We start from the raw sequence: 23,661 nt of genomic DNA on the forward strand, positions 1-23,661 counted from the left end.
TGTCAAAAGGCTTTTGGGCTGAATCAATGTCTACGACGTGTTATTTGGTGAATCGCTCTCCATCGACATCCATTGATTGCAAAACATCATAAAAGGTTTGGTCTGGACATGTTGTTGATTATTTTAATATGAAAGTATTTGGTTGTCCTATATATACACATGTAGAACTGGGTAAATTAGGATCTAGATCTAAAAAATGTATTTTTATTGGTTATGCATTTGGGATGAAGGGTTATAGATTGTGGTACCTTGATTCTTAATCAACTAAATTAATAAATGAGAAAATATAATATTCCATGAGTCTTCTATATATGTTGCTTCCGAAAAAAACTGCTATTTCATTCTGATGCAGATACTACATAAGAGTACTAGAGAGCAAGTAGAGTTGGAGATTGATACTTATAATTCAGTTCAACAAGTTGTTTGTTCGCCATGAAATAATTAGGAAACATAAATTACAGTATAATATGACACGTATTTGCAAAAGGTAAGAGAATGATCGATAAAGCAACCTCAGAGACATGCAGATTCAGTCATTGCATATATATTGTCAGCAACCGAATGGATGAATATGTCAAAGAAGCCACTAGTAGTAGCTAAGTTCAAGCTTTGCTTAGACTTGATTCATGTCAAAGAACGTTGAGGCGCCGTATGGGGCATTTGCAGAGTCGTTGGCAGTACATTACTGAGAAAGTTGAGAACTAATTTGGGATGTTGAGTCAAGGTGGAGATTTGTTAAAATTGTGCCTCAAAACCCTCTGATTGTTCAATTCAGCCGATTGATCATCGATGGTCAAGAGGATACCATCGATGGTAAAGAGGATCATTGATGGTTTACAATTAACAATCAAAGAAAAACAAAAAGAGGATTTTGAAACATCGATGGACTATAGGGAACCATCGATGGACTGCAGAATATTATCAATGATCGTGTTTGATCATCAATGGTTATGACGTTGATTTCAGTTTTGATGATTTAATCTCAGTCATTCATTTTTCTTTTGATCTCCAAACTTCTAGCAAGTTTTGGATGCCTCTTTCCTGATCTATTGTGGTCTTCGATATATTATAATAGAGAGAGTTTAGATTAGGGTTGGATGATGAGAATAGGAGAATATGATGAGGAGAGTTTGAGGGTTTAGGCTATTGCCTTGTTCTTATACTTTTTTCTCTTTTGATAGTAGAATTTCTCTGACGCCTCTGCCTTGGATGTAGCCCAAGTTAGATGAATCACATAAATCTCTGTGTTTGTGATTGTCTGTTCTTTATTCTCATGCTTGTTTTTCACAATTATTTTTACTTTATTGTGCACTTGTTCTAACATAAATTTTATCCAATGGAAAACTCCAAATAACTAGAAATTAATATGAGTAACTATCGACATGTATCAACAGGGTTCTTTTGTAATGTATCCTTGCAAAAGTGAAAAAGGTAATCCAACTAAATAATTTAACGAGGCCTGATGAATATTTTTTTTTTGAGAAAAAGGATGGATTACCACAAAGGTAATCCAGCCAGCTAAATTAACAAAAATGGTTGTTACATAAAATACTCACCCCCAACCAAGAGTGAGTATTACAGTCCATATCAGCAACTACATACAAAGAAGAAAAACACCACCCCTCTGTACATACTCAAAAGAGGGAAGATCAAAAAAGATCTAACAAAAAACCAAAAGAAGAGCAGTTCACAATGTAACTGAGTTTTTAGTTGTAGAAAACAAAAAACATCACAGCTGCACCTTTTGTATCTCATCACTCTAGCTGAATCACCACACTCTCCACATTTCTATCTTCATTTCTGGCCATTCCAGCAGCTTGGAGGCTAACAACATTCCTCTTTTTCCGCCTCTCCTTCAGTCTAGCAGCTCGAGCAGAGACTCTTTCAGCACCTAGCCAAAAAGTTGCGAAGGTCATAATTTTGTTCAAGAGCTCAAGGGACTTCTTCTTTTTATCTGAAAAAATTCTATCGTTACGTTCTTGCCAAATGCACCAGACCAAAGAGCAAATGATCACATCCCTTTTCATTTTACTATTCGCAATATCTCCGGTCTTCCAATTAAGCCAAATATCTTTCAAAGAGTCTAAACTAAAAGTATTCTCAGTCTCCAATTTGAATTGAATCGATCTCCATATTGAGTAAACAAACTCACATTTGATGAAAAGATGCGTATGATTCTCCTCCAATTTAGAACATAAACAACAATTTGGAACTACTTTTGGGTTTTTGGAAAGAATTTTATTTATGTTTTCGTATTTGTCAATCATGATGTGGGTAGTGTCATCTTCTCATTTTGAATATATTCTGCTGAAAGTTGCAAGACGTAATTTGACGGCATGATTAAGTTTACATGATTTAAGTAACTACCTCTAAATAGATGGTTTTAAAAAAAAAAATCAAAGTTTACATGATTATTTATTGAAAAATTTAATCTTGATTACAAATGATAAAGAGCATGAAATTGGTTAGAAAAATTGCTACAGGCCTTTAAGAAAGGTTTCATTAGCTTTGGCAAATGAGAGCTTGAAAGGGGGAGGGGAGCTTATAGCTTATAGTCCTTCGCATAGCGCTGAGGAATTTGAGAGGATCTTAATATGAAATATGTTTACCTCTTCAAAATTTAATGAATTATATTGGGTCCTCTGGTTTGTCATGTATTTCAGGTTATTCTACGTATTATGAGGTCAAGCGTCTAGAGTTTGACACCAGAAAATGTCACATTTATGAGTTTAACTTTGTTATTTACTGACATACTTTCTTAGCCTCTTTCACAACATTTTATTTGATGCCATTTGTATTGTTTGTTAAAATCATATTATTACATGTTAAGAATGCAATAATTTTGCAATATTAAATGCCGTGTATCGCACAGGTAAAAACTAGTTTAATTAGATTTAGAATTGATACAAAAGTACAATCGGAAATAATTATAAAAAATTATCTCACTTTTCATCCATCCTATATAAAAAAAATTCGGTTCTAGTTTATGAATTTATCCCACTTTTCATATAGTAAAGCTAAACTAAAAGAAATTTATTTTCTTGTATATTACGAAGCTATGTAAATACATATGCTTAAATTTTTTAAAGTAAATAGTAATATTTGATTTGAATCTGAACTCCACAAGTTTCATATGTCATGAACTATTGAACTAGTCTTAAATGTGATTGCATATAACCATGCTTTTTTAATTTTCCGTACTTGACAATGCACTTCTTGCATCCTCATACTCCTTAAGACTTGAAGTGTCATTTGTTTTTACTTTTCGCAAATAAGAAATAGATAAACTATGGTATTATATCATCAAAATACATAAATTATAACATTTTGATTATATCAATTTATCGCACGTTATTTTACCAACTTTATCCCGCTTTAAAAAAAGCATCCTTCATTGACCTACTAAAATATCCCAATTTCATACAATTATCTCACTTCAATAATTATACTAAGGGAGTGTTTGGTTCAATTTCTACAAATTATAGGAAATGTTTTCCACCCAAAATATGATTTTCTTGTATTTCTTTAAAAAATTATAGGAAAAGTTTTGAGAAGTCAAAAAATACAAATTTTCTTATTTTTTTTACTTCGCTTGTTTGGTTCAAAACAAGAAAATAACTCATAACTTTATAGAAAACAACAAGATTTCCTATAATTTGTAGAAATTCAACCAAACACCCCCCCTAAATTTATAAAAAAATGTCAATGTGGTGTTAGATTTCTAGGTGATTTCCGCCCATTTTAAGAGGAAATTAATTTTTATAAATTTTGATATTTTTTTGTACTTTACAGAAAATATTTCTATAAATTTTTTTTGAACCAAACACAGTTTACGAAAATCTATAAAAAAATTTTAATTAAAGAATTGTTATTGTCAGATATTTTGAGAAAATTTTATAAAATTATCCAACCAAACACCCCCTAATTCTACTTGAAAAGTCCAATTAACTTGCACCTCCAGAGAGGGCTCACAAGAGAAAATTATATGGGAAGGAAAAGTATTTTCAATCACCCACAGCGTGTCAGTACAATCAGGAAAAGTATTTTCAATCACCACACAATATTAGTACAATCGGAATATTAACAGTACAATCACCAATATTAGTACAATCAGAATATTGACAGTACAATCACCAACTTTATAGTGAGATATGTATCAAATTCCGCTATCTAAATGAAATTATTTACTGAATTCTTCAATCCGAGGTATTTTGCCAATATATAGAATCCTAAAAACATTCTTGATAAAGGATTTAATCAACACTTTCCAACCAAATTGTCAGCTAGAAAACAATATTAAAAACAGTTGTCCGACTAAAACCAGGTAGGGAGCAGATTGCATTCACGCTACAAACGGCCAGCTGTTGCCATGCTTTCATAATTACTTCAAAGAAAAGACGGTGTATATATTGATCGATTAAATATACATTTGATATCGACACTGGCAAAAAGATTATAATATGTAAGGAATTCGAATAGTAAAAGAGCTTTCTACCTACTTACAGACCAGTATTAATTTTGTTAATAAGCTTGTTTCGAGTTAGATGAAGAAAATCATAAAAGCCAATAACATAATGATCAGCTGCTGAAGCTTCACCTCTCTTCCACCGTGACCTGCGAAAGATGAAACTAGTTATGTCAGTGAGGATCATATATGATCGCTAATAACAATTTAATCAGGTATCAAATTTGAGGATGAGAGTAATATATCACAACCTTAATCTTGTTTTCTCAAGATGAAGGTAATACATCCCAAACACATACTATTATTAAGTTTGTTCAATATTTGTTGTCAAATTATAACCCTCAACTTAATATCAAAGTGAATCATCAAATTAATTTCAGTACTTTCAAAGAGCAAATTAATTAATAACATCGAATAAAACCAGAGATCAAACCTCTCCATTATTTTTTCCCCTATACTTATTTTCTGTAACAAAGAGTAGTAATGTTCTCGAGTCTTTTTTTCCCCCTTATTTTTAATGGAAATAAAACATAGTCTAGTGCTGGAATAAGTAATCACATTAACTTATAAAAAAAACATTATAAAGAAGCAAATTGGAGACCTTACCAATCTGCGCAGATGTTGCAGCTGGAAGGGCAGGCATCTTAACAGCTGCAGCAATTAAAAGATATGTTATGCACATAACTAAAGAACTAGGGGGAAATGATGTAGAAAACAAGATAATAAAATTTGACTTTAGCAGATAGTTCCATAATTACGGAAACGGAAAACTTAAGAAATTTAGAACTCAAGAGTGGTTAGACTTTACGTATAGCAACAAATGCCAACCAGAGGTTTTAACAGATAAAACGGAAAGATACTTCTTCATGCGTAAATCTTAGGCTTCTCTGCAATCTGTTCTTCTTTTACCAGTAAATAAAGAAGTTGAGCTAAATAAGGGTCAGCTCTGCAGTCTTTGACATCCTATGGGAATTTAGTATTAGCAATTATTATTGTGGCATAACATTACAAAGAGATGTAAAACAAGTTCTCTTTGCCAGATGGTATAACTCGAGGGGTTATATGACAAGGAAGTTTTGAGTTTGGAGTCCATAACAGCTGTTAGATCTCCGAAGAGCCCTTGTCAGGAACCAGTAAAGCCCCTTCTCTTTGACGCTAAATAACACTACAATAAAGATAACAGCAAGAAAAAGCAAAAGGCCATTTTAAATAACCTTGAATCACTAAATACACTATTTCGAAAAGAAGACTCTATTTTACCGTTGTATTTAGTGACACTAATGTGAAACAAGAATAAGGATCATGACTGAATGGAAATTTAGTGTGGCAGCAGGAAAATTCATGGTGGGAATTGCTAATATCTTATAATTGAAAATTACAGTTTCTTTCTAATCCGCTCCAGCAATTTGAGTACTTCACGCCTGATAACATTCAAGTCTATCAGAGGATAAGTCATGTGTACAGCCTACTGGAAGCATACTTTCAATAATAATAATAATAATAATAATAATAATAATAATAATAATAAACAAAGAATAATAATAATAATAAACAAAGGTCTACTAATGAATGCAAAATCAAGCCGTAAAGAATAAGGAATCCAGATCTCACAGATGTCCTTTTTATGATATATTTGATTTTCTAAATTAGTCCATGATGTGCACACTCGGGACATCAGCTGTTTGATTCGACTACTAAGTGATCAGGTTAATGTACACACAGATTGATTCATTTGCTTCGTTTGCTTAGGCATCTTTTCCCAGGGATAAAACATCTGTGACATTTTTTTTAAAAGACTGAAATCAGAATGGACAGATCTAGAAGCGTGCACAGTCCACATAAACAAGGGACATACTCTTATTACAGGAAGATGATGGCACCAGAGACGCAGAGGGCCAAGGTGCTGCAATATTATCATTTAGATCACAAGTGAAGCTAATCCCTGTGGAAGGATCAAAAGTTGCATCCGAAGGCAAACTTGGCAGCAGACATCCAGACTCTGAAACATATAGTAAATTTTGAGTTAACATCAAAATTATAAAAGCAAGCTAAAGAATAACATAAGAGTCTTTTCATGACTTATGTTAAGTGACAAAGGAGACATATGCATCACCTTGAGATCCAACTGGATTTCCAATAAAGCAAACAGCCCAGCACAAGGAAAACAACAAAAACATGTATTAGCATGTCAGTTATAAAGATACTTGGCGCTACTGTGATGGAAAAAGACTTTCACGACTAACCTTGGAGTGAGAAGTCCTTGAGAGTTATATGACAGAAGTTAAAAATGTCAGTGGTAACATTCATCTTTTGTAACTTAAGACCAAGTTGTGTGGCACAATCTAATGCTTGTAGATTGGTTATGAAACTTTGCTTTTGTAAATGAGACACATAGTTGCTCATAGAATTGCAACATGCCATGTGGTTCCTGGTAACACTCCCACACTCTTCTGCAACAACTTTCGTATCTGGAAAGACCAATGGACAAACTGCAGTATAGAAAATAGAGTTAGTGATTCCATCGTCATAAGTTAACAGGAAGTTTATGCTTTATCTAAAACAAATCTCAAAATGTTCCGACATACAGTGGAAAACAGTAAATCAAAATGTTTAGGTAGAAACTATAGATGCTAGGCAGTGATATCAAAGAATATAATAAGCAAAATCAGGTGCTTTTATACACGATTAAGAACAATAAATAATAATGGATCAAGTAAGCAATACAATTAAAAAAATTTAAATTACATGAACAAAAACAGTAGGCTCAGGAAATTGCAGCAAATAGGTGACATATCAAGGGGTGCAACACATCCGTGCTATAGATTGGCAGCAAAAATATTATTTGAGAAAGATGGTGAACTCTGATCCTGATAAACAAGATGACACGATACAAATCGATAAGCAATACAAGAATACATCAGTATTTATTAGATCTAAACATATATTTGACAATTATGTTAAGCGTTAAGACTAAATCACTTTTAGTGCAACAAAGAATGGCATAGAAGATAGAGATGTTATTAAGAATACAAAAGGCTGACTCAAAATAGTTGAATACAAGAGTCCAAATGAATTAGCTGGTGTAAAAAAAAGAACATGCATTTACAGTTTTCTTTAAAAATTACAACGCCTACCGTCCCAAAATAATGTGATCGACTACATGCTAAGCTTCTCACATAGAACTACCTAATATCCCTCAGAAAAACAATTCCAAAACTTTCACACACAACAAAATGCCAAGCTTTCTCACAAAGAACCACCTAATCATACTAGAGAACAGATATAGTGCAAGTCAGAAACCAGTAAAACAGTATGCAGAACACGAACGAAAAAGATGAATTCGAGCAGTATGCACTTTTAGCTAAAACGAGGGGTCTATTAAAGTTACCTTCATTCACTTTGCAGTTAGATATCCGTCTAAGTACTTGATTCGCAGATAGAGGATCAATCCTACTCGAGAGCCATCTGAGGACAACATTTCTACAGTCGTCCATCATAGATGAGTGCTCAGATAGGCTACTTGGTAAGCCACCATCTCTCAATGAAATCTTTGTAGCAGCTTCAAGTATTGCATTTTGACAAATCTGGCTGCAACATTCATTAACTGCATCAACTTTCTTGCACGCAGCTAGGAGTTGAGAAGAGTCAACAATACTCTCAAACTCATTGGTGTCTTTCACAGGACAGGATCCTTCGCTGAGATTTGATGGACGGATCAAACATATTTTCTGAAGGTTGTAATTGGCACCCTGGCTTCCTAGAATTTCCTGAACATCTGATAGGCAATAATTAGCATGAGTAGCATCCAGAGCAAGCATCCCAGTTTCTTTGCTTGATTGTCCCACAAGAATGTTTATAGTAGCTCGCAATTGGGGGCAGCATATTACATTGGCCAAGAACGGAGCAACAGATGCCCAGCAATCAACTGCAGTTATCCTCATCAAACTGTCAGTAGCTGACAAGTTTAATATACATTTTCCTACAATAAAGAGTCAGTGGTTAGTGATATTTGTGCAGCTTGTGAGGCTTAAAAATTAATTTCGCAGGAAATATTAAAATCAAACCTGACAGTTCTGGTGTGCTGTTGTTTTGGAATGGTACTAATGGTGAAGGAGCAAGAAGAGGTATCAATGGCTGAGGGGCACTATTTGGAGATATTTCTGACAAAAGTGTATTGTCCGTTTCTTTCGTTACAATGGAGTCCCTTTGATGCACCACTGGGGAGCCATACACAGCAAATTTGTCCAATGTACAAAGGTCTTGTAAAGCTGAAAGAAACGCAATACGATTCATTACGTCTTATGAATAATTAGAATCAACAGCAATAAAAACTTTACGCCTTCATGACATGTAAAAAACTACAACAAATGAACTGCTCTTGTAAGAAGATAACAAACTCCATGAATAATAGAATCATAACATGTCAAAGTTCTTATACCAAGAGAGTATGGGGGAAAAAGTTCAATTGCCAACAATATCCTGCTCTTGGCACATTATCTGTCTTTTCCCAAGGATGCCAAAAGTTTATTTGTAATTTGTAATTGAAATTGACTGTTTTCCAAATTCACCATGCCAAGTGACAATGTGTTTCTCGCAAATTTCTAAAAGTAACTAGATTATAATGCATGTGCTAGTAGTTGAGCACGCATGTGCATAACAAGGACTTAAAATAGCAAAGGAACTACCCAAAGAGAGACATCTGAGTAAATTTTATACTCCTTACCCAATTGAACCTTAAAAAGATTTCACAATCACTAATATTAATTGGACATGTCAAAGGTTACAGAGACTATTGCTACTTGGAACACTTTACCACACTCAATTAATGATAAAAACGCTAAAACCTAGTTTCTTTCAAAAATCCCATTCTTATACAAGAGATGTCAAATCTAGAGGGATAAACAATAATCATAATTATGTGACACCATCTCAAGTCGGCCTTATAAGACACTCAACAACTAATCCCATCAGGAGAAACACTCATCATCACGGGTGGTCATTGAATAATTAACAAACATTCACTCAAACATATACATATATATGTTAATCATAAATGTTGGAGTTGGAGCCAAGTGTTCAAACTAATTCCCACTTATCGGGCTTCATTTCATCTATTGTGGACTAAACCCATCTAGCAACACCACATGCACTCTCATTTGAATGCGAGAGCTGCAACACATTTAACCTTGAGTCCTCAACTGGACGAGTATCAAAACTTGGATCTCCAAATTGAATACACCAAACATACACTAGCAAATTTTTAAGGAACCTAACATTATATGTGCAAAGCTTATAGACAGGAACATTCACTTGAATCCCTGGAAACAGTAACATATATGTGGAATTATTTGCATTTGTATCAAGGAGCAAAGCTCACCCATAGAAGCAGAATCGCTCCATAAATCTAAAAAAGACACTACGAGACACTTCCCCTATATTGCATAGTACCTCACAGAGCTTAGTTGATAATTTTAAAGTAAAAAAGAGAGGAATAGTAACAAAATTCTAACCCTAACATGAAGTAAGTTAGCAAAACGCATAGCACCAAGAATTCATTTTTGAACCAGCTAACGCCAATTCCCAAAGAATCAATCACATGCCAAAAAAATTAACAACAAAATCCCCAATACCCATCTCGCAAAAGGCATCAAACAACACGAAAGCAATCAAATTCCCCACGGAAATAACCAAGATAGCAAAAACCCATCAAGGAAATGAGAGATTACTGACCTGCGAACAGGAGGAAGAAGACGAAAGGGCTCAAATTGGGAGGCAAAAGAGCTATTTCTCCCATCTTGGCCGCTGAGAGATGGTCTCCTTCAGAAGAGGGGAGGGGCCCTGATGGCATTAACTGGGAACATTAAAGCTAGTGGAGACGCAAGTGGTGGAATTGGTGGTGGTGAAATTAATGGGAGCAAATAAGGAAATTGAAGTGTCTTTGAGAGGGGAGAGAGAGAGAGAGGAGAGAGAGAGAGTGGGATGAGAATTAAAATCCAAATGCCATTGAATGCAATGTGTCGCTCTTGGGACAAAAGGCAGCTGAAAGCAGCTGGAAAGATAATGAAAGCGAGCACCTCACTCTCTCGCCCCCCTCCAATCATCGACCCGCAGGAAGCAACAAAACTGCACTCAAATGCCCTGTAGTTTCAACAAACTCACCTTTACGGTTTTGTTTTTCTTCACGTCTCCAAAAATATTACATAAGAGAATACTACATAACGGAGGGGGCTGAAGTGTAACGTTTAGAAAGAACAATTTTTCAAAACAGTCCAATTTTATTTTTTTTAAATCGACCCTTTTTTTTATTTATCAAAACCGACCCGATTTTTTGATTAGCAGTCTAATCACCATCCTAAACAGTCGGGGTTGCCAACCCCGACTATTTAGGAGGGTGTTAAATCCTAATTAGAAGCCTTAAACCCTAAAAATTAATGTCCTAAATAGTCGGGGTTACCAACCCCGACTATTTAGAAAGGTGATTAAGCTGCTAATAAAAAAATCGGGTCGGTTTTGGTAAATAAAAAAAAGGTCGATTTAAATAAAAAAAATTAAAATGGGGCTGAAGTGAAAATTTGTTCGTTTAGAAACTTTACAGTATGTAAGTGAGACCATTGACAAATTGAGAGTATTTATAAGCAACATTGGGTAAAAAAGAAGGCATCAACATGCGACATCGGGTAAAAAAGAGGGCACCAAATTGTAGCATTTTACAAATTTAAAATATTTATTTACAACATATGAATACTTCATGGCATTTATTTGTTTGATTTTAAAATAAAGATAACTTAAATGCAATATTGGTGAAACTAGAGGGCATTTAAGTGCAATTTAGCTTTTCGGCTTTGGCATTTGATAGCGGGGATGTGATTTTTGACTCTCTTTGGGCTTTTGGGCTAGCAATGGGCTGAAGTTAGGATAGATTTATACCGCCCAGCATCCCCTAATGTTTTGTCTAAAAAGGATTTATTCAGATTAAAAATTCTCATTTAAAAGTTTGTGTTTACTTTGAGATAAGATGGTAAGTTGACATTACGTTCAACTTTGAGTCGACCAAGAAAAGGAAGAAAGGAAGAAAAAGAAGAAAATATTATGATTTAATTTGTAGAAATTGATTTTGCCATATTTTCAAATCTTTAATACTATGTAATGTTTATGGATGAAAATGAGAGGGATAGTAGCTCGTCTATCCTAGGGACGTTAATTTATACAAGTAAAACTGAGAAAAATTGCACCCATTTATATGTTTTATTGCATTTTTTATGACATGCCTCAGAATATACGAGCAATCAATATGTAGAATGTAAGTGCATATTTCGTTCCTGCACTCTTGCGTGTCAAAATGAATACATATCCGTTCTTAACCATTTGCATACAATCTTAACCGTTTCCCCAACTGAATCTATCAATGGTTAAGAACTACATACTTGCGTGTGAATGGTTATGAGAGGAAATGTACTCGGTCAAAATTGTGCTCTAATACAATGTTTATTTATTTATTTATTGTTTTGTTAGTCATATGCTTTCTTGTAGTCTCTCGTGCTAAAATGAAAAACTTATAGATTCTGTATTAATGTTATAAGGGCGCCATTTCACTGTTCTAAGTTTGTGGATTAGTTGTTGGGAATTTACGCCGAAACCCCTAAAAAACAACAGAAACGCGGAATAGAGAAAAGTACACCAAGATTTACGAGGCTCGGCAACTGCCTACGTCCTCGGGAGCCACAAAGTAAATTTCTTATTAATCTAACAAGAAATTACAATTCAAGAGCGAATATCAAACTTGAGATCCCTCAATAAATACAATCTTCACTGTAGCTACAATGAAGATTCCTCTCTCTTAAATAACACCACCCCCTCTTAATCCTCTCTTAAAATCCCTTCTTAAACAAATCCCCCTTCCCTCAAATCCCTTTGAGAGAACGCTGGAGAAAGAAAAGGAGAACAGAGAGATCGCCTAAGGAGAGAGAGAGAGAGAGAGAGAGAGAGAGAGAGAGAGAGAGAGAGAGAGAGAGAGAGAGAGAGAGAGAGAAGAGAGAGAGAGAGAGAGAGAGAGAGCCGTCGTCACTGCTGAAAAACGAGAGGAAGAACACATGCCTTCGGCCCTGGGGTTTTCCTTTTACAGGGAAACCCTAACTGAGCTGTCGACAGGCTGTTGACAGCCTGGATCGCACCCAAAACGAGCGCTCGATCACGCCTGCAAGTCGACAACTCGCCTGCAGCGCTCGCCTACAACTCGCGAGCTCGCCTGCTCAAGTTCCGCCTGATAGAAGCTCGCATGTGAGTCAATCTCGCCTGCAGCCCCCTTTTGAGCGTGTCGCCACGAGCTCGCCAGACCTCGCTCCCCTGGACCGTGTTGCTCGAGAGCTCGCCTGAAGTCGCTGATCTCGAGCTCGCCTCTGATCCGCCTCAAGCTTGCCGGCGTCATCCCCCAAAGCTCACCTGCGGAGGTGAGTTTGGTCTACACCTGATTCTAACAATCTCCCACTTGGAGACCAAACCGCCGTCAGTTGGCTACCTCATCAAGCATCTCCTCTTGTGTGGCTCCGCCCTCATCACCTATACATGAAGGCCAACTGAAGTTGCACACAACTCCAGTTTCTGAAAGGTCGCCGCCTTTGTCAACATATCCACTGGATACTTTCTTCCTTGGATATTCTGTTGAAATCCTTTGATAACTCGTCAGGCTCTATATCTTCTGGAACCATCCTGTTTCTTTTTCACTCGATACACCCACTTGTTGTGACGTGCCTTCTTCCCCATGGGCAACTTAGCTAGTTCTCATGTCTGATTGGAGATCAGATATTTCATCTCTTTTTTCGTAGCAAACTCCCACTTGCTCGCATCTCCACTCTGACAAGCTTCATCAAAGCTTTCAGACTCCCCCAAACTCCCACTTGCTCGCATCTCCACTCTGACAAGCTTCATCAAAGCTTTCAGACTCCCCTCCATTTGTCAGCAACATATAATTCATGTATCTGCTGTTAGGCACAGGAGGACGAGTAGTTCTCCTCAATATCGGAGCTGGTGCGTCTGGCTTCTGCGCACCATTCTGTCCAACAAGCTCTTCTGGCTGAGGACCTTCTGCATTGGGTTCTTCCGAGAGGTTATCTGGGATATCATCTGCATCTACAAATATTGACTCCCTCTCCGAGTCACTAGCATCTATCTTGTGCATGTCCTTATACACCACCTTCTCGTTGAATATCACATCTTTGCTCTTGATCACCTTCTTGTTTTCGTTATCCCAAATGCGGTAGCCTAACTCATCTTCACCATACCCGATGAATGTACATTTCTTATACTTGGGATCAGGCTCATTCCTGCCTTGATCACTAATATGCACATAAGCTATACAACCGAAAACTTTGAGATATGAGAGGGTTACCTCCTTTCCGCACCATATCTTTTCTGGTATTCTGTGCTCCAATGGAACTGATGGCCCTCAGTTGATCAAGTAAGCTGTTGTGTTGACTGCTTTTATCTAGAACTGCTTCGGTAGACCTGACTGTGTCCGAATGCTTCGGACTCTCTCTGTCAACATTTTATTCATGTGCTTAGGCACACCATTGTGCTGAGGCGTGCCGGGCACGGTTCTCTCCATTCTGATACTGTGCTTATAGCAGAACTTCTTGAATATGATGTTTTCATACTCACCATCATTGTCTGTTCTGAGTTTCTTTATTCTCAGACCGGTCTTATTCTCGACTATAGCTTTCCATCTGTTGAGAGCTTTAAACACTTCTGACTTGTGCTTCAGAAAGTAGACTCACATTTTCCGAGAGTGATCACCAATGAAAGTCACGAAGTAGTGTTTCCCATCAATGGACACGGTGGTGGTTGGTCCCTAAACATCCGAGTGAACAAGCTCTAGCTTCTGCTTCCCGGGGGTTCTGCCACTTGTCTGAGAGCTAACTCTCTTCTGCTTTCCAAGCATGCATTATTCACACATATCAATCTCTACTGATTGTAAACCTAAGAGTTTTCTCTCTGTGTGCATAATCTTCATCCCCTTTTCACTCATATGATCGAGTCTCTGGTGCTATAGCTTTGAAGTCTCATTGCATGCTGCAACTGAGATCAAACAACGTGCACCTGCTGTCATATACAGGGTATCAGTCTTCCTGCCTCTGGCAATCATCATTGCGTCTTTTGAAATCCTTCAATCATCACCATGGAAAATCGTTGTGTAGCCTTCACTAGCTAACTGGCTTACTGAGATTAAGTTTCTCTTCAGGTCAGGAATATACCTGACATCCTTCAGCTCCCATACTGACCCATTCAGCTTAATCTTCACTACACCTTTGCCAATAATAGCACATGGTTGGTCATCACCAAGGTATACATTTCTAAGGTTTCCGGGGATATACTTCTCGAGGAATTCTTTCTAAGAAGTAGCATGGAATGATGCTCCAGAGTCCAACACGCAAGACGCCTCCTTGCTCTCCAAAGAGCATATCAATGCATCATCTCCTCCTGAGGTGGAAGCAACATTCACATCTGTCTTTGCCTCCCACTTCTTCTGTGCACTCTTGCACTGATTCTTGTAGTGCCCGATTTTTCCGCACTTCCAACACCCGATAGCATTCGAACTGTTGGGATTCCTGGATTTGGATCTCCCGTCATCTGATCCATTTCCTCTGGTTGAATTTCTACCTCTTGACTCTGTATGCAATACTAAAGAGGTTGTAGCTTCACCCGACTCTCTCCGTCGGATCTCCTCACTGAGAACCAGATCACGAACGTCATCGAACTTCAACTTGTTGCTTCCCGACGAGCTACTCGCAGCTGTGACTGTAGCGTTCCAACTCTCTGGTAGGGAAGACAAAAGGATCAACGCTCGAACTTCCTCATCAAACTCAATATCAACTGAACTCAATTGGGTCGTGACTGTATTGAGTTCACTGAGATGATGTGCTACCGATGCACCTTCCGCCATTCGTAGATTGAACAACCGCCTCATCAAATGGACTTTATTTGAGGCTGATGGCTTCTCATACATATTTGAAAGTGCTGCTATAAGACCTGTTGTGGTCTTCTCTTTCGCTATGTTGAACGTAACATTGTGAGTTAATGTCAATCTGATAACTCCAAGGGTTTTTCTGTCCAGAAGATTCCAATCTTCTTCCTTCATACCCTCCGGCTTCTTCCCCGAGAGAGCTTGATACAGATTTTTCTGATACAGATAATCCTTTATCTGTATTTTTTAAAATCCGAAATCTGATCCATCAAACTTCTCAAGTCTTACTTTTTCTTCATCTGCGGCCATCACTCCCACTTGAATCTGACTTCCTCTAGATCGTTTCACTCTCTGATACCAGTTGTTGGGAATTTATGCTGAAACCCCTAAAAAACAGCAGAAATGCGGAATAGAGAAAAGTACACCAAGATTTACGAGCTTCGACGACTGTCTACGTCCTCGGGAGCTACACAGTAAATTTCTTATTAATCTAACAAGAAATTATAATTCAAGAGCGAATCTCAAACTTGAGATCCCTCAATAAATACAATCTTCACTGTAGCTACAGTGAAGATTCCTCTCTCTTAAATAACACCCCCTCTTAATCCTCTCTTAAAATCCCTTCTTAAACAAATCCCCCTTCCCTTAAATCCCTTTGAGAGAACGCTGGAGAAAGAAAAGGAGAGCAGAGAGATCGCCTGAGGAGAGAGAGAGAGCCGCCGCCCCTGAAAAACGAGAGGAAGAACACATGCCTTCGGCCCTGGGGTTTCCCTTTTATAGGGAAACCCTAGCTGAGCTGTTGACAGGCTGTCGATAGCCTGGATCGCACCCAAAACAAGCGCTCGATCACGCCTGCAAGTCGACAACTCGCCTGCAGCGCTCGCCTACAACTCGCGAGCTCGCCTGCTCAAGTTCCGCTTGACAGAAGCTCGCATGTGAGTCGATCTCGCCCGCAGCCCCCCTTTTAAGCTCGTCGCCACGAGCTCAGCCAGAAAGCCGCGTCGGCTCGAGAGTTGGAGCTTGCGCCTGAAGCTGCTCGGATGTTTCGAGGGCTCGCCTTCTGGATCCGCCTCGAGCTTGCGGCGTGCAATCCCCGCAAAGCTGACTGCGGAGCGGTGAGTTTGGTCTAGCACTCGCGATTGCTAACACTTAGTAGTACCCCCCGCCCCCCCACACACCACACGGCCCTCTGTTCTTCGCAACTCTAAAAAAATGCTTGTGGGAAAGCAAACTTTCAGTAGTTGAAAGGCATGGATTAATTAAGCACTAATAAGCCCATAGACTGAGAACAGAATAACAAGCGTCATGACCCAATACGATATCAGAATATTGAACTTATGGATGTGAATCTAAAAGCTCCTCGTACTGTGATATCAAGTTGCTGAAATTTATGGGAGTTTGCAAGTCGAAGGCTTCGAAAATTTCCAAAGATATTTACATATATAACTCTCCAGAATGGAGAAATTTGAGATAAAAAAGGAACAACTTAGTTTCTATTTGTGTGCGTTAATCTTTATTTCTTCATCGGTCATTTCACAGGAAAAAACGCTCTCACAGAAGTCAATCATCATACTCATTTTGTACAAGGAAGCAAATTAATCAATAGCTTCAATTAAACATTTGCACATCTGTCCTATATATAGTAAACAACAAGATACGAGTACCAACACAAAGTTCTTACTCCAAAGTGCTAAATAAAATGACACACTATTAGTTCTCCGATTGAATAAATAAACAACCTTAGGTGGTGCAGCACATGATCAAGGAATCTTCCTCCATTTTTAATTTATATTGCAGACATTCACTCATTAAATTAGAGAAGATACAGGTGGTTGGGTTGAAGCATTAAATTACAAATTTGACCTAATGTGTGGGAGTTTTATTTACGATCAATGAGAGGATCGTGAACCCCGATTAGACCTCAAGTTGTTGTTTCTCGCCATGGTCGTAATAACCAAGATTTAAAAACAGAAAATAATAGAGAATTGTAACAATGGAGGAAGAGAGGAGTTAGAAGAAAGAAGATTTAGAATTCAGAATTTAAGAGAAAAGATTCTCATTCAATTCATGTCTGTTACAGTTTCCTTTCTCTCTTTTATATCCGCTCAAAACAAAAGAAACACAGAAACGTGCACAGAACGTGCACGGTTGTAACAAACTAACAAACAACAGAAATAACCGCCTCTAACTGTTGTAACCAACTCTAACATTTATTACAATTGTCTGTTATTGTTTCTGAGCTAACAAATGTGCACAAGAGTCCTTCGATTTGGAATCATTCCAGTTCTTCCCCAACGTGCACATTCTTCAGGCTGTCTGTCTAATTCTCAGGTTCCAATTGAGTTCCTGTTGGCCAACTTCCAGTGTAATCCCTACCTGTTCCTGACAATTCCCCACCCCTTAAATTTGACCTTGCCTCAAGGTCAAAGGTAGGAAATCGTTTCACAAGATCCCAATAATTCTCCCAAGTAGAATCCAAATGGGATCGCTGCTTCCATTTGATCAATACCTGAGGAATCAACAATCTTCCTTTCACAACTGTGCGCCTATCCACAATTTTTTCTGGTTCATCAACCAACTCAGTAGTGTAATTAGGAAAATCAGAATGGAGAACTACACCAGAGCCAATTCTTCTTTTAAGCTGGGACACATGGAAGACTGGATGGATCTTTGCAAGGCTTGGAAGTTCCAATCTGTATGCAACTTCACCAATCTTTTCCAGCACCTTGTAAGGACCATAGTACTTTGGCGAAAGCTTATGAGTTTTGTAAGATGAGATACTGAGTTGTCTATAAGGTTGTAGCTTAAGGAATACCCAATCTCCAACCTCAAAACTCCTGAAACTTCTGTGTCTGTCAGCAAACCTTTTCATCTGTTCTGCTGCCTTCTTCAAACTATCCTTTAGAAATTTTAAAGCTACATCTCTAGAAAAAAGAGCTTCATCCACTGATTCAACTCTACAGCTTTTAGGAAAGCTACATCTCTAGAAAAAAGAGCTTCATCCACTGATTCAACTCTACAGCTTTTAGGAATATAAGAGAGTAATGAGGGAGGAGGTCTACCATAAGGAATATAAGAGAGTAATGAGGGAGGAGGTCTACCATACACAGCTTCAAAAGGGGTAGAATTTGTAGATACTCTCCAAGTAGTATTAAACCAGAATTCAGCCAATGGAAGCCATCTACACCACTCTTTAGGCTTATGGCAACAAAAACACCTCAAATAAGCTTCCAGGCTCTTGTTAGTTACCTCAGTTTGCCCATCTGTCTGAGGGTGATATGCTGAGCTGAATTTAAGCTTACTCCCTTGCAGTTTGAACAACTCTTTCCAAAACAAACTAGTAAACAAGGGATCTCTGTCACTGATAATAGATCTAGGCATGCCATGAAGTTTGAACACTCCATCAAAAAATACCTTTGCAACAGATTGAGCAGTATAAGGATAGGTTAAGGCAAAGAAATGAGCATACTTTGATAGTCTATCAACCACCACAAATATAACTGACTGTGTATCACTCTTGGGAAGATGTGTGATGAAATCCATTGACAAGTCCTCCCACACATATTCTGGAATAGGTAGGGGTTGTAAAAGCCCTGGGGAAGCTACATTTTCCCCTTTTGCTCTCTGACATACATCACAAGCCTGTACATAATTCTGAACATCCTTCCTCATGCCCTTCCAAGAAAATACCCTCCTCAACCTGTGTAAAGTTCTAGCAATACCAGAATGTCCAGCAGTAGGACTGTCATGATGTTCTTGTAATAAGGAGTTTTTTAAGTTCTGTGCAGTGGGACTAACCAAAATTTTACCTTTGTAGTAGTAAATCCCTTCCCTGGTAAGATATTCTCCAGTATCTTCTGATTCTTGTTGTAGTCTTAGCTCCAGCTCTTTGTAAAAAGGGTCAGTTAGGTTCATTTGTTTAATATCTTCTAACCAGTTGCTCCTGACAAAAGAAATTGCTGAAATTTCTACATCATTCTCAACAACCTCATATACCCTTGATAATCCATCAGCAGCTTTGTTCATCCTCCCAGGTTTGTATTCCACAACATAATCATATCCATGCAACTTGGCCAACCATTTGTTTTGAATGTCTGTATGTATTCTTTGTTCAAGTATATATTTAAGACTTTGGTGATCAGTCCTTATCACAAAACTCCTTCCTAACAAGTATTGTTGCCATCTCTTTGTAGAAAGAATTATAGCTAACAGTTCCTTTTCATATGTTGATAGAGTAGCATTTTTTCCTTTTAAAGCAAAGCTGAAATATGCAATAGGTTTTTCTCTTTGCATTAATACTGCCCCAACTCCTGTGCCTGATGCATCACACTCTATGACAAAATTGATATTAAAATCAGGCATAGCCAAAACTGGAGAATTGGTGAGGGCAGTTTTAAGAGAATTGAAAGCCTCTTCAGCACTTGCATCCCATAGGAAATTTCCTTTCTTCAAAAGTTGAGTTAAGGGTTGAGCTATTGTTCCAAACCCCTTGATGAATTTTCGATAATAACCAGCTAAGCCTAAAAATCCTCTCAACCCTTTGAGTGTCTGAGGTGTTGGCCAATCTGTAATTGCTTGAATTTTCTTAGGGTCCACACTAACCCCTGTCTGAGACACAATGTGCCCCAAATATTCAACCTGTGTTTGTCCAAAACTACATTTGGACATCTTAGCAACCAATTGATGGGTCTTGAGGATCTGAAATACTTGTCTCAGATGAATCAAATGATCCTGCCACCCTCTGCTGTATATTAGTATATCATCAAAGAAAACCAAAACAAATTTTCTGAGAATATCTTTGAAAATATTATTCATTAGGGCCTGGAATGTTGAAGGGGCATTGGTGAGTCCAAAAGGCATTACTAAGAACTCAAAATGCCCACTGTGTGTTCTAAAGGCAGTTTTGGGAATGTCTGAAACACATTCTTATTTGATGATACCCTGATTTTAAATCCAATTTTGTGAAGAACTGTGTCCCATGTAACTCATCCAATAACTCATCAATAATTGGAATAGGAAATTTGTCTTTAATTGTAGCTTTATTAAGGGACCTGTAATCAATACACATTCTCCAGCTCCCATCAGACTTTTTTACCATCACTACTGGTGAGGAGAAAGGGCTATGACTGTGTCTTATGATTCCTTTTTCCAGCATCTCTTCAATCTGTTTCTCAATTTCTTCTTTCAAGAAATGTGCATGCCTATAAGGTCTAATGCACACTGGTTTTGTTCCAGTTTCCAAGGGAATTTTATGATCAATCTCTCTGGCAGGAGGAAGATGTGGTAGTTCTTGGAATATAACATCAAACTCTTGTACCAAGCTGTGGATATCTGCAGGTAATTCTCCATGAATAGCTCCAGGAACAGGTTCTTGCAAATTAACACTGCATAATTGAATTAAGTATCCTTCTTTTTGCTCCCTAACAGACTTAGCAATATTTTTCTCATTAACCAATTGTAACTCCCCTGGTACTATTCCCTGTAGAGTTCTCTTTACTCCCTCACATAAGAATGTTACCTGCAACTTTTTAAAGTTCAAAGTAATATCTTCCAAAGTTTTCATCCAATCTGCCCCTAACACAATTTGACTACCTCCCAATGGCATCACTAACAGATTTACTTGAATGCTCACTCCTTGACAATCCAGTGACACTCCCTGACACACTCCATCTCCTTTAATTAACTCTCCACTTGCAACGAGAACATCAAAATTGCCATACTCTGTCACTGGTAATCCAAGTCTCTTAACTAACTTTGTATTGATGAAATTATGTGTAGAACCAGAATCAATCAGGATGCTGATGGCTTGATTCTTGCAATACCCCACAACTCTAATGGTATGGGAGGCTGTGATTCCATTAAGAGCCTGGATTGAAATAGAAGGAGCTCCTCTTACCAGACTTTCAGCCAATTCAATGGCCAGGTCTTCTTGATCATTGCACCCATGATCTTCTATCTCTTCCTCAGTTCCTCCTTCTAAGATTCCTTCTAAGATGAATATCTGCTTACCTTTACACTGATGTCCTCTGTGCCACTTTTCATCACATGTAAAGCATAGATTTTGACTCCTCTTCTTTTGTATGTCTTCAGGTGTAAGCTTCTTGAACTGAGGAAATTTGGATTTATCTTGTACAGGCACTTCAGGAAGGGTACGATTATATGAATTTCCTTGATTAAAACCATTCCAGTTCCCTTTACTTCTTTTCTCATTTCTTTGTTTGTCTTCAAAGAGCTTGGCTAATGACACAGCTTCCTTCAAAGAAGAAGGTCTGCCAGCTGCAACCTCATACCTAAGTTCATCCTTCAACCCTCCTATAAATTTCTCAAAGATGTGCCTTCTAGAGGGTTGATCCTCCAGTAACCCTAGTGTTTGTTCAAATTTCCCCAGGTACTCTCTAACAGTGGAAGTTTGTTTCATAGTTGAGAAAGCATCATATGGTCTGGACAATTCACTGGGGCCAAATCTTGTCATTAATTCCTCTTTAAAGACAGCCCAATACTGATAATTCTCAATATTTCTTGTAAGCCACCTATACCACTGTAAAGCCTCATCCCTTAGGTAAAAAGAACAAACTTTGACCCATTCATCTTCTTTTATATCATAATATTCAAAGATTTGTGTAGTTTGTTCTAACCAAGCTATAACATTCTCAGCCCCAGAAAAAGAGGGAAAATCCAAACGCAAAGACTTGGGTTGGACAAGTTTTTGATTGCTAAAGAAAGAATTTCTTTGAGTTGAGGAGTTACCAAAACTGCTAATAGATTGAAATTCTCCACTGAATTCAACATTTCTTCTATGTGGAGGAAGATATCCATTGCTTTGATCATTCCTGTTAGATTCCCCAGCTCCTGTCCTTGTTTTCTCTTGGAGGAAGATATCCATTGCTTTGATCATTCCTGTTAGATTCCCCAGCTCCTGTCCTTGTTTTCTCTCTACCCTCTCTTGAGCCAGTTCCCAGATTTCCTGGGTCGGGACTCTTGAGGTTCTTGATCTCTTGCATTAAAATCTCCATTTTTGAAGATAATTGGAGCTGGAGATCATTCACCTGTGCTGAGAGTTTCTGGTTGAATGATTTCTGTTGATTGCAGAAGGAGCTATTTCGAAGAACAGCATCCTCTATTCGAGCAACTCTCTCCTCTGAAATAATATCTTGAACATCAACTCCTTCCTGATCATCCAAGAAGTCATCAGCACCAGCTTCAGCATCCTGCTGCTCTGATACCAATTGAGAGGATCGTGAACCCCGATTAGACCTCAAGTTGTTGTTTCTCGCCATGGTCGTAATAACCAAGATTTAAAAACAGAAAATAATAGAGAATTGTAACAATGGAGGAAGAGAGGAGTTAGAAGAAAGAAGATTTAGAATTCAGAATTTAAGAGAAAAGATTCTCATTCAATTCATATCTGTTACAGTTTCCTTTCTCTCTTTTATATCCGCTCAAAACAAAAGAAACACAGAAACGTGCACAGAACGTGCACGGTTGTAACAAACTAACAAACAACAGAAATAACCGCCTCTAACTGTTGTAACCAACTCTAACATTTATTACAATTGTCTGTTATTGTTTCTGAGCTAACAAATGTGCACAAGAGTCCTTCGATTTGGAATCATTCCAGTTCTTCCCCAACGTGCACATTCTTCAGGCTGTCTGTCTAATTCTCAGGTTCCAATTGAGTTCCTGTTGGCCAACTTCCAGTGTAATCCCTACCTGTTCCTGACAATCAATGATTCAATCGTGAATCTATTTGTTAATCCCCTTTATTGTAAATTAATTTAGGACAGGGTGTCCTATAGCATGAGCCCATGTGGCTTAGGGTTGGGTCACTATATTTTGATGTCACACGCCAGAGTTCTAACTTGCAGAGGAAACTTAGGGCAGTTAAGCAAATATCACGCAATTTACATGCACTGATTCAATTCCTCAATTTGAACTCACGCTAGCTGGCAAAAAGAACATCTTTTCATGTGCTTACACAAAAACTATAATAATGAGTTAAAAGATGGAAAATGCTAGTTTTAAAGCTTTTAGCTTTACCTTCATCTTGAACTTGAATTTTTTAGTTGTCTATAACAATTTTGCTTAATACTTTCTCATTTAATTGAATTCTTAGGTAGACATCTAATTGCAATGTCCTCTTCTGATATGCAAGCAACTCTTCTCTTATCTATTATTTTCTTATTAGAAGCTTAATTAATAACGCCTTAGCTTTATGGAGGTCTTATAACGTATGAAATCG

At 37.7% G+C, this 23,661-nt stretch overlaps 1 protein-coding gene across 1 annotated transcript; it reads right to left on the reverse strand.

Annotated features, from left to right (window-relative positions):
* Positions 4,342-10,563, reverse strand: LOC109833546 (uncharacterized GPI-anchored protein At1g61900-like). Its single transcript, XM_020401263.1, has 8 exons — positions 10,196-10,563; positions 8,530-8,733; positions 7,854-8,444; positions 6,709-6,954; positions 6,579-6,590; positions 6,321-6,464; positions 5,072-5,116; positions 4,342-4,614 (listed from the first exon to the last, which is right to left on the reverse strand). The coding sequence occupies exons 1-8, from the start codon at positions 10,311-10,313 to the stop codon at positions 4,541-4,543; spliced, it is 1,434 nt and encodes a 477-aa protein (XP_020256852.1). The 5' UTR covers positions 10,314-10,563; the 3' UTR covers positions 4,342-4,540.

The sequence above is a fragment of the Asparagus officinalis genome, chromosome 3 (genome assembly GCF_001876935.1).
Source record: "Asparagus officinalis chromosome 3, Aspof.V1, whole genome shotgun sequence".
In the NCBI taxonomy this organism is placed as follows: Eukaryota; Viridiplantae; Streptophyta; class Magnoliopsida; order Asparagales; family Asparagaceae; genus Asparagus; species Asparagus officinalis.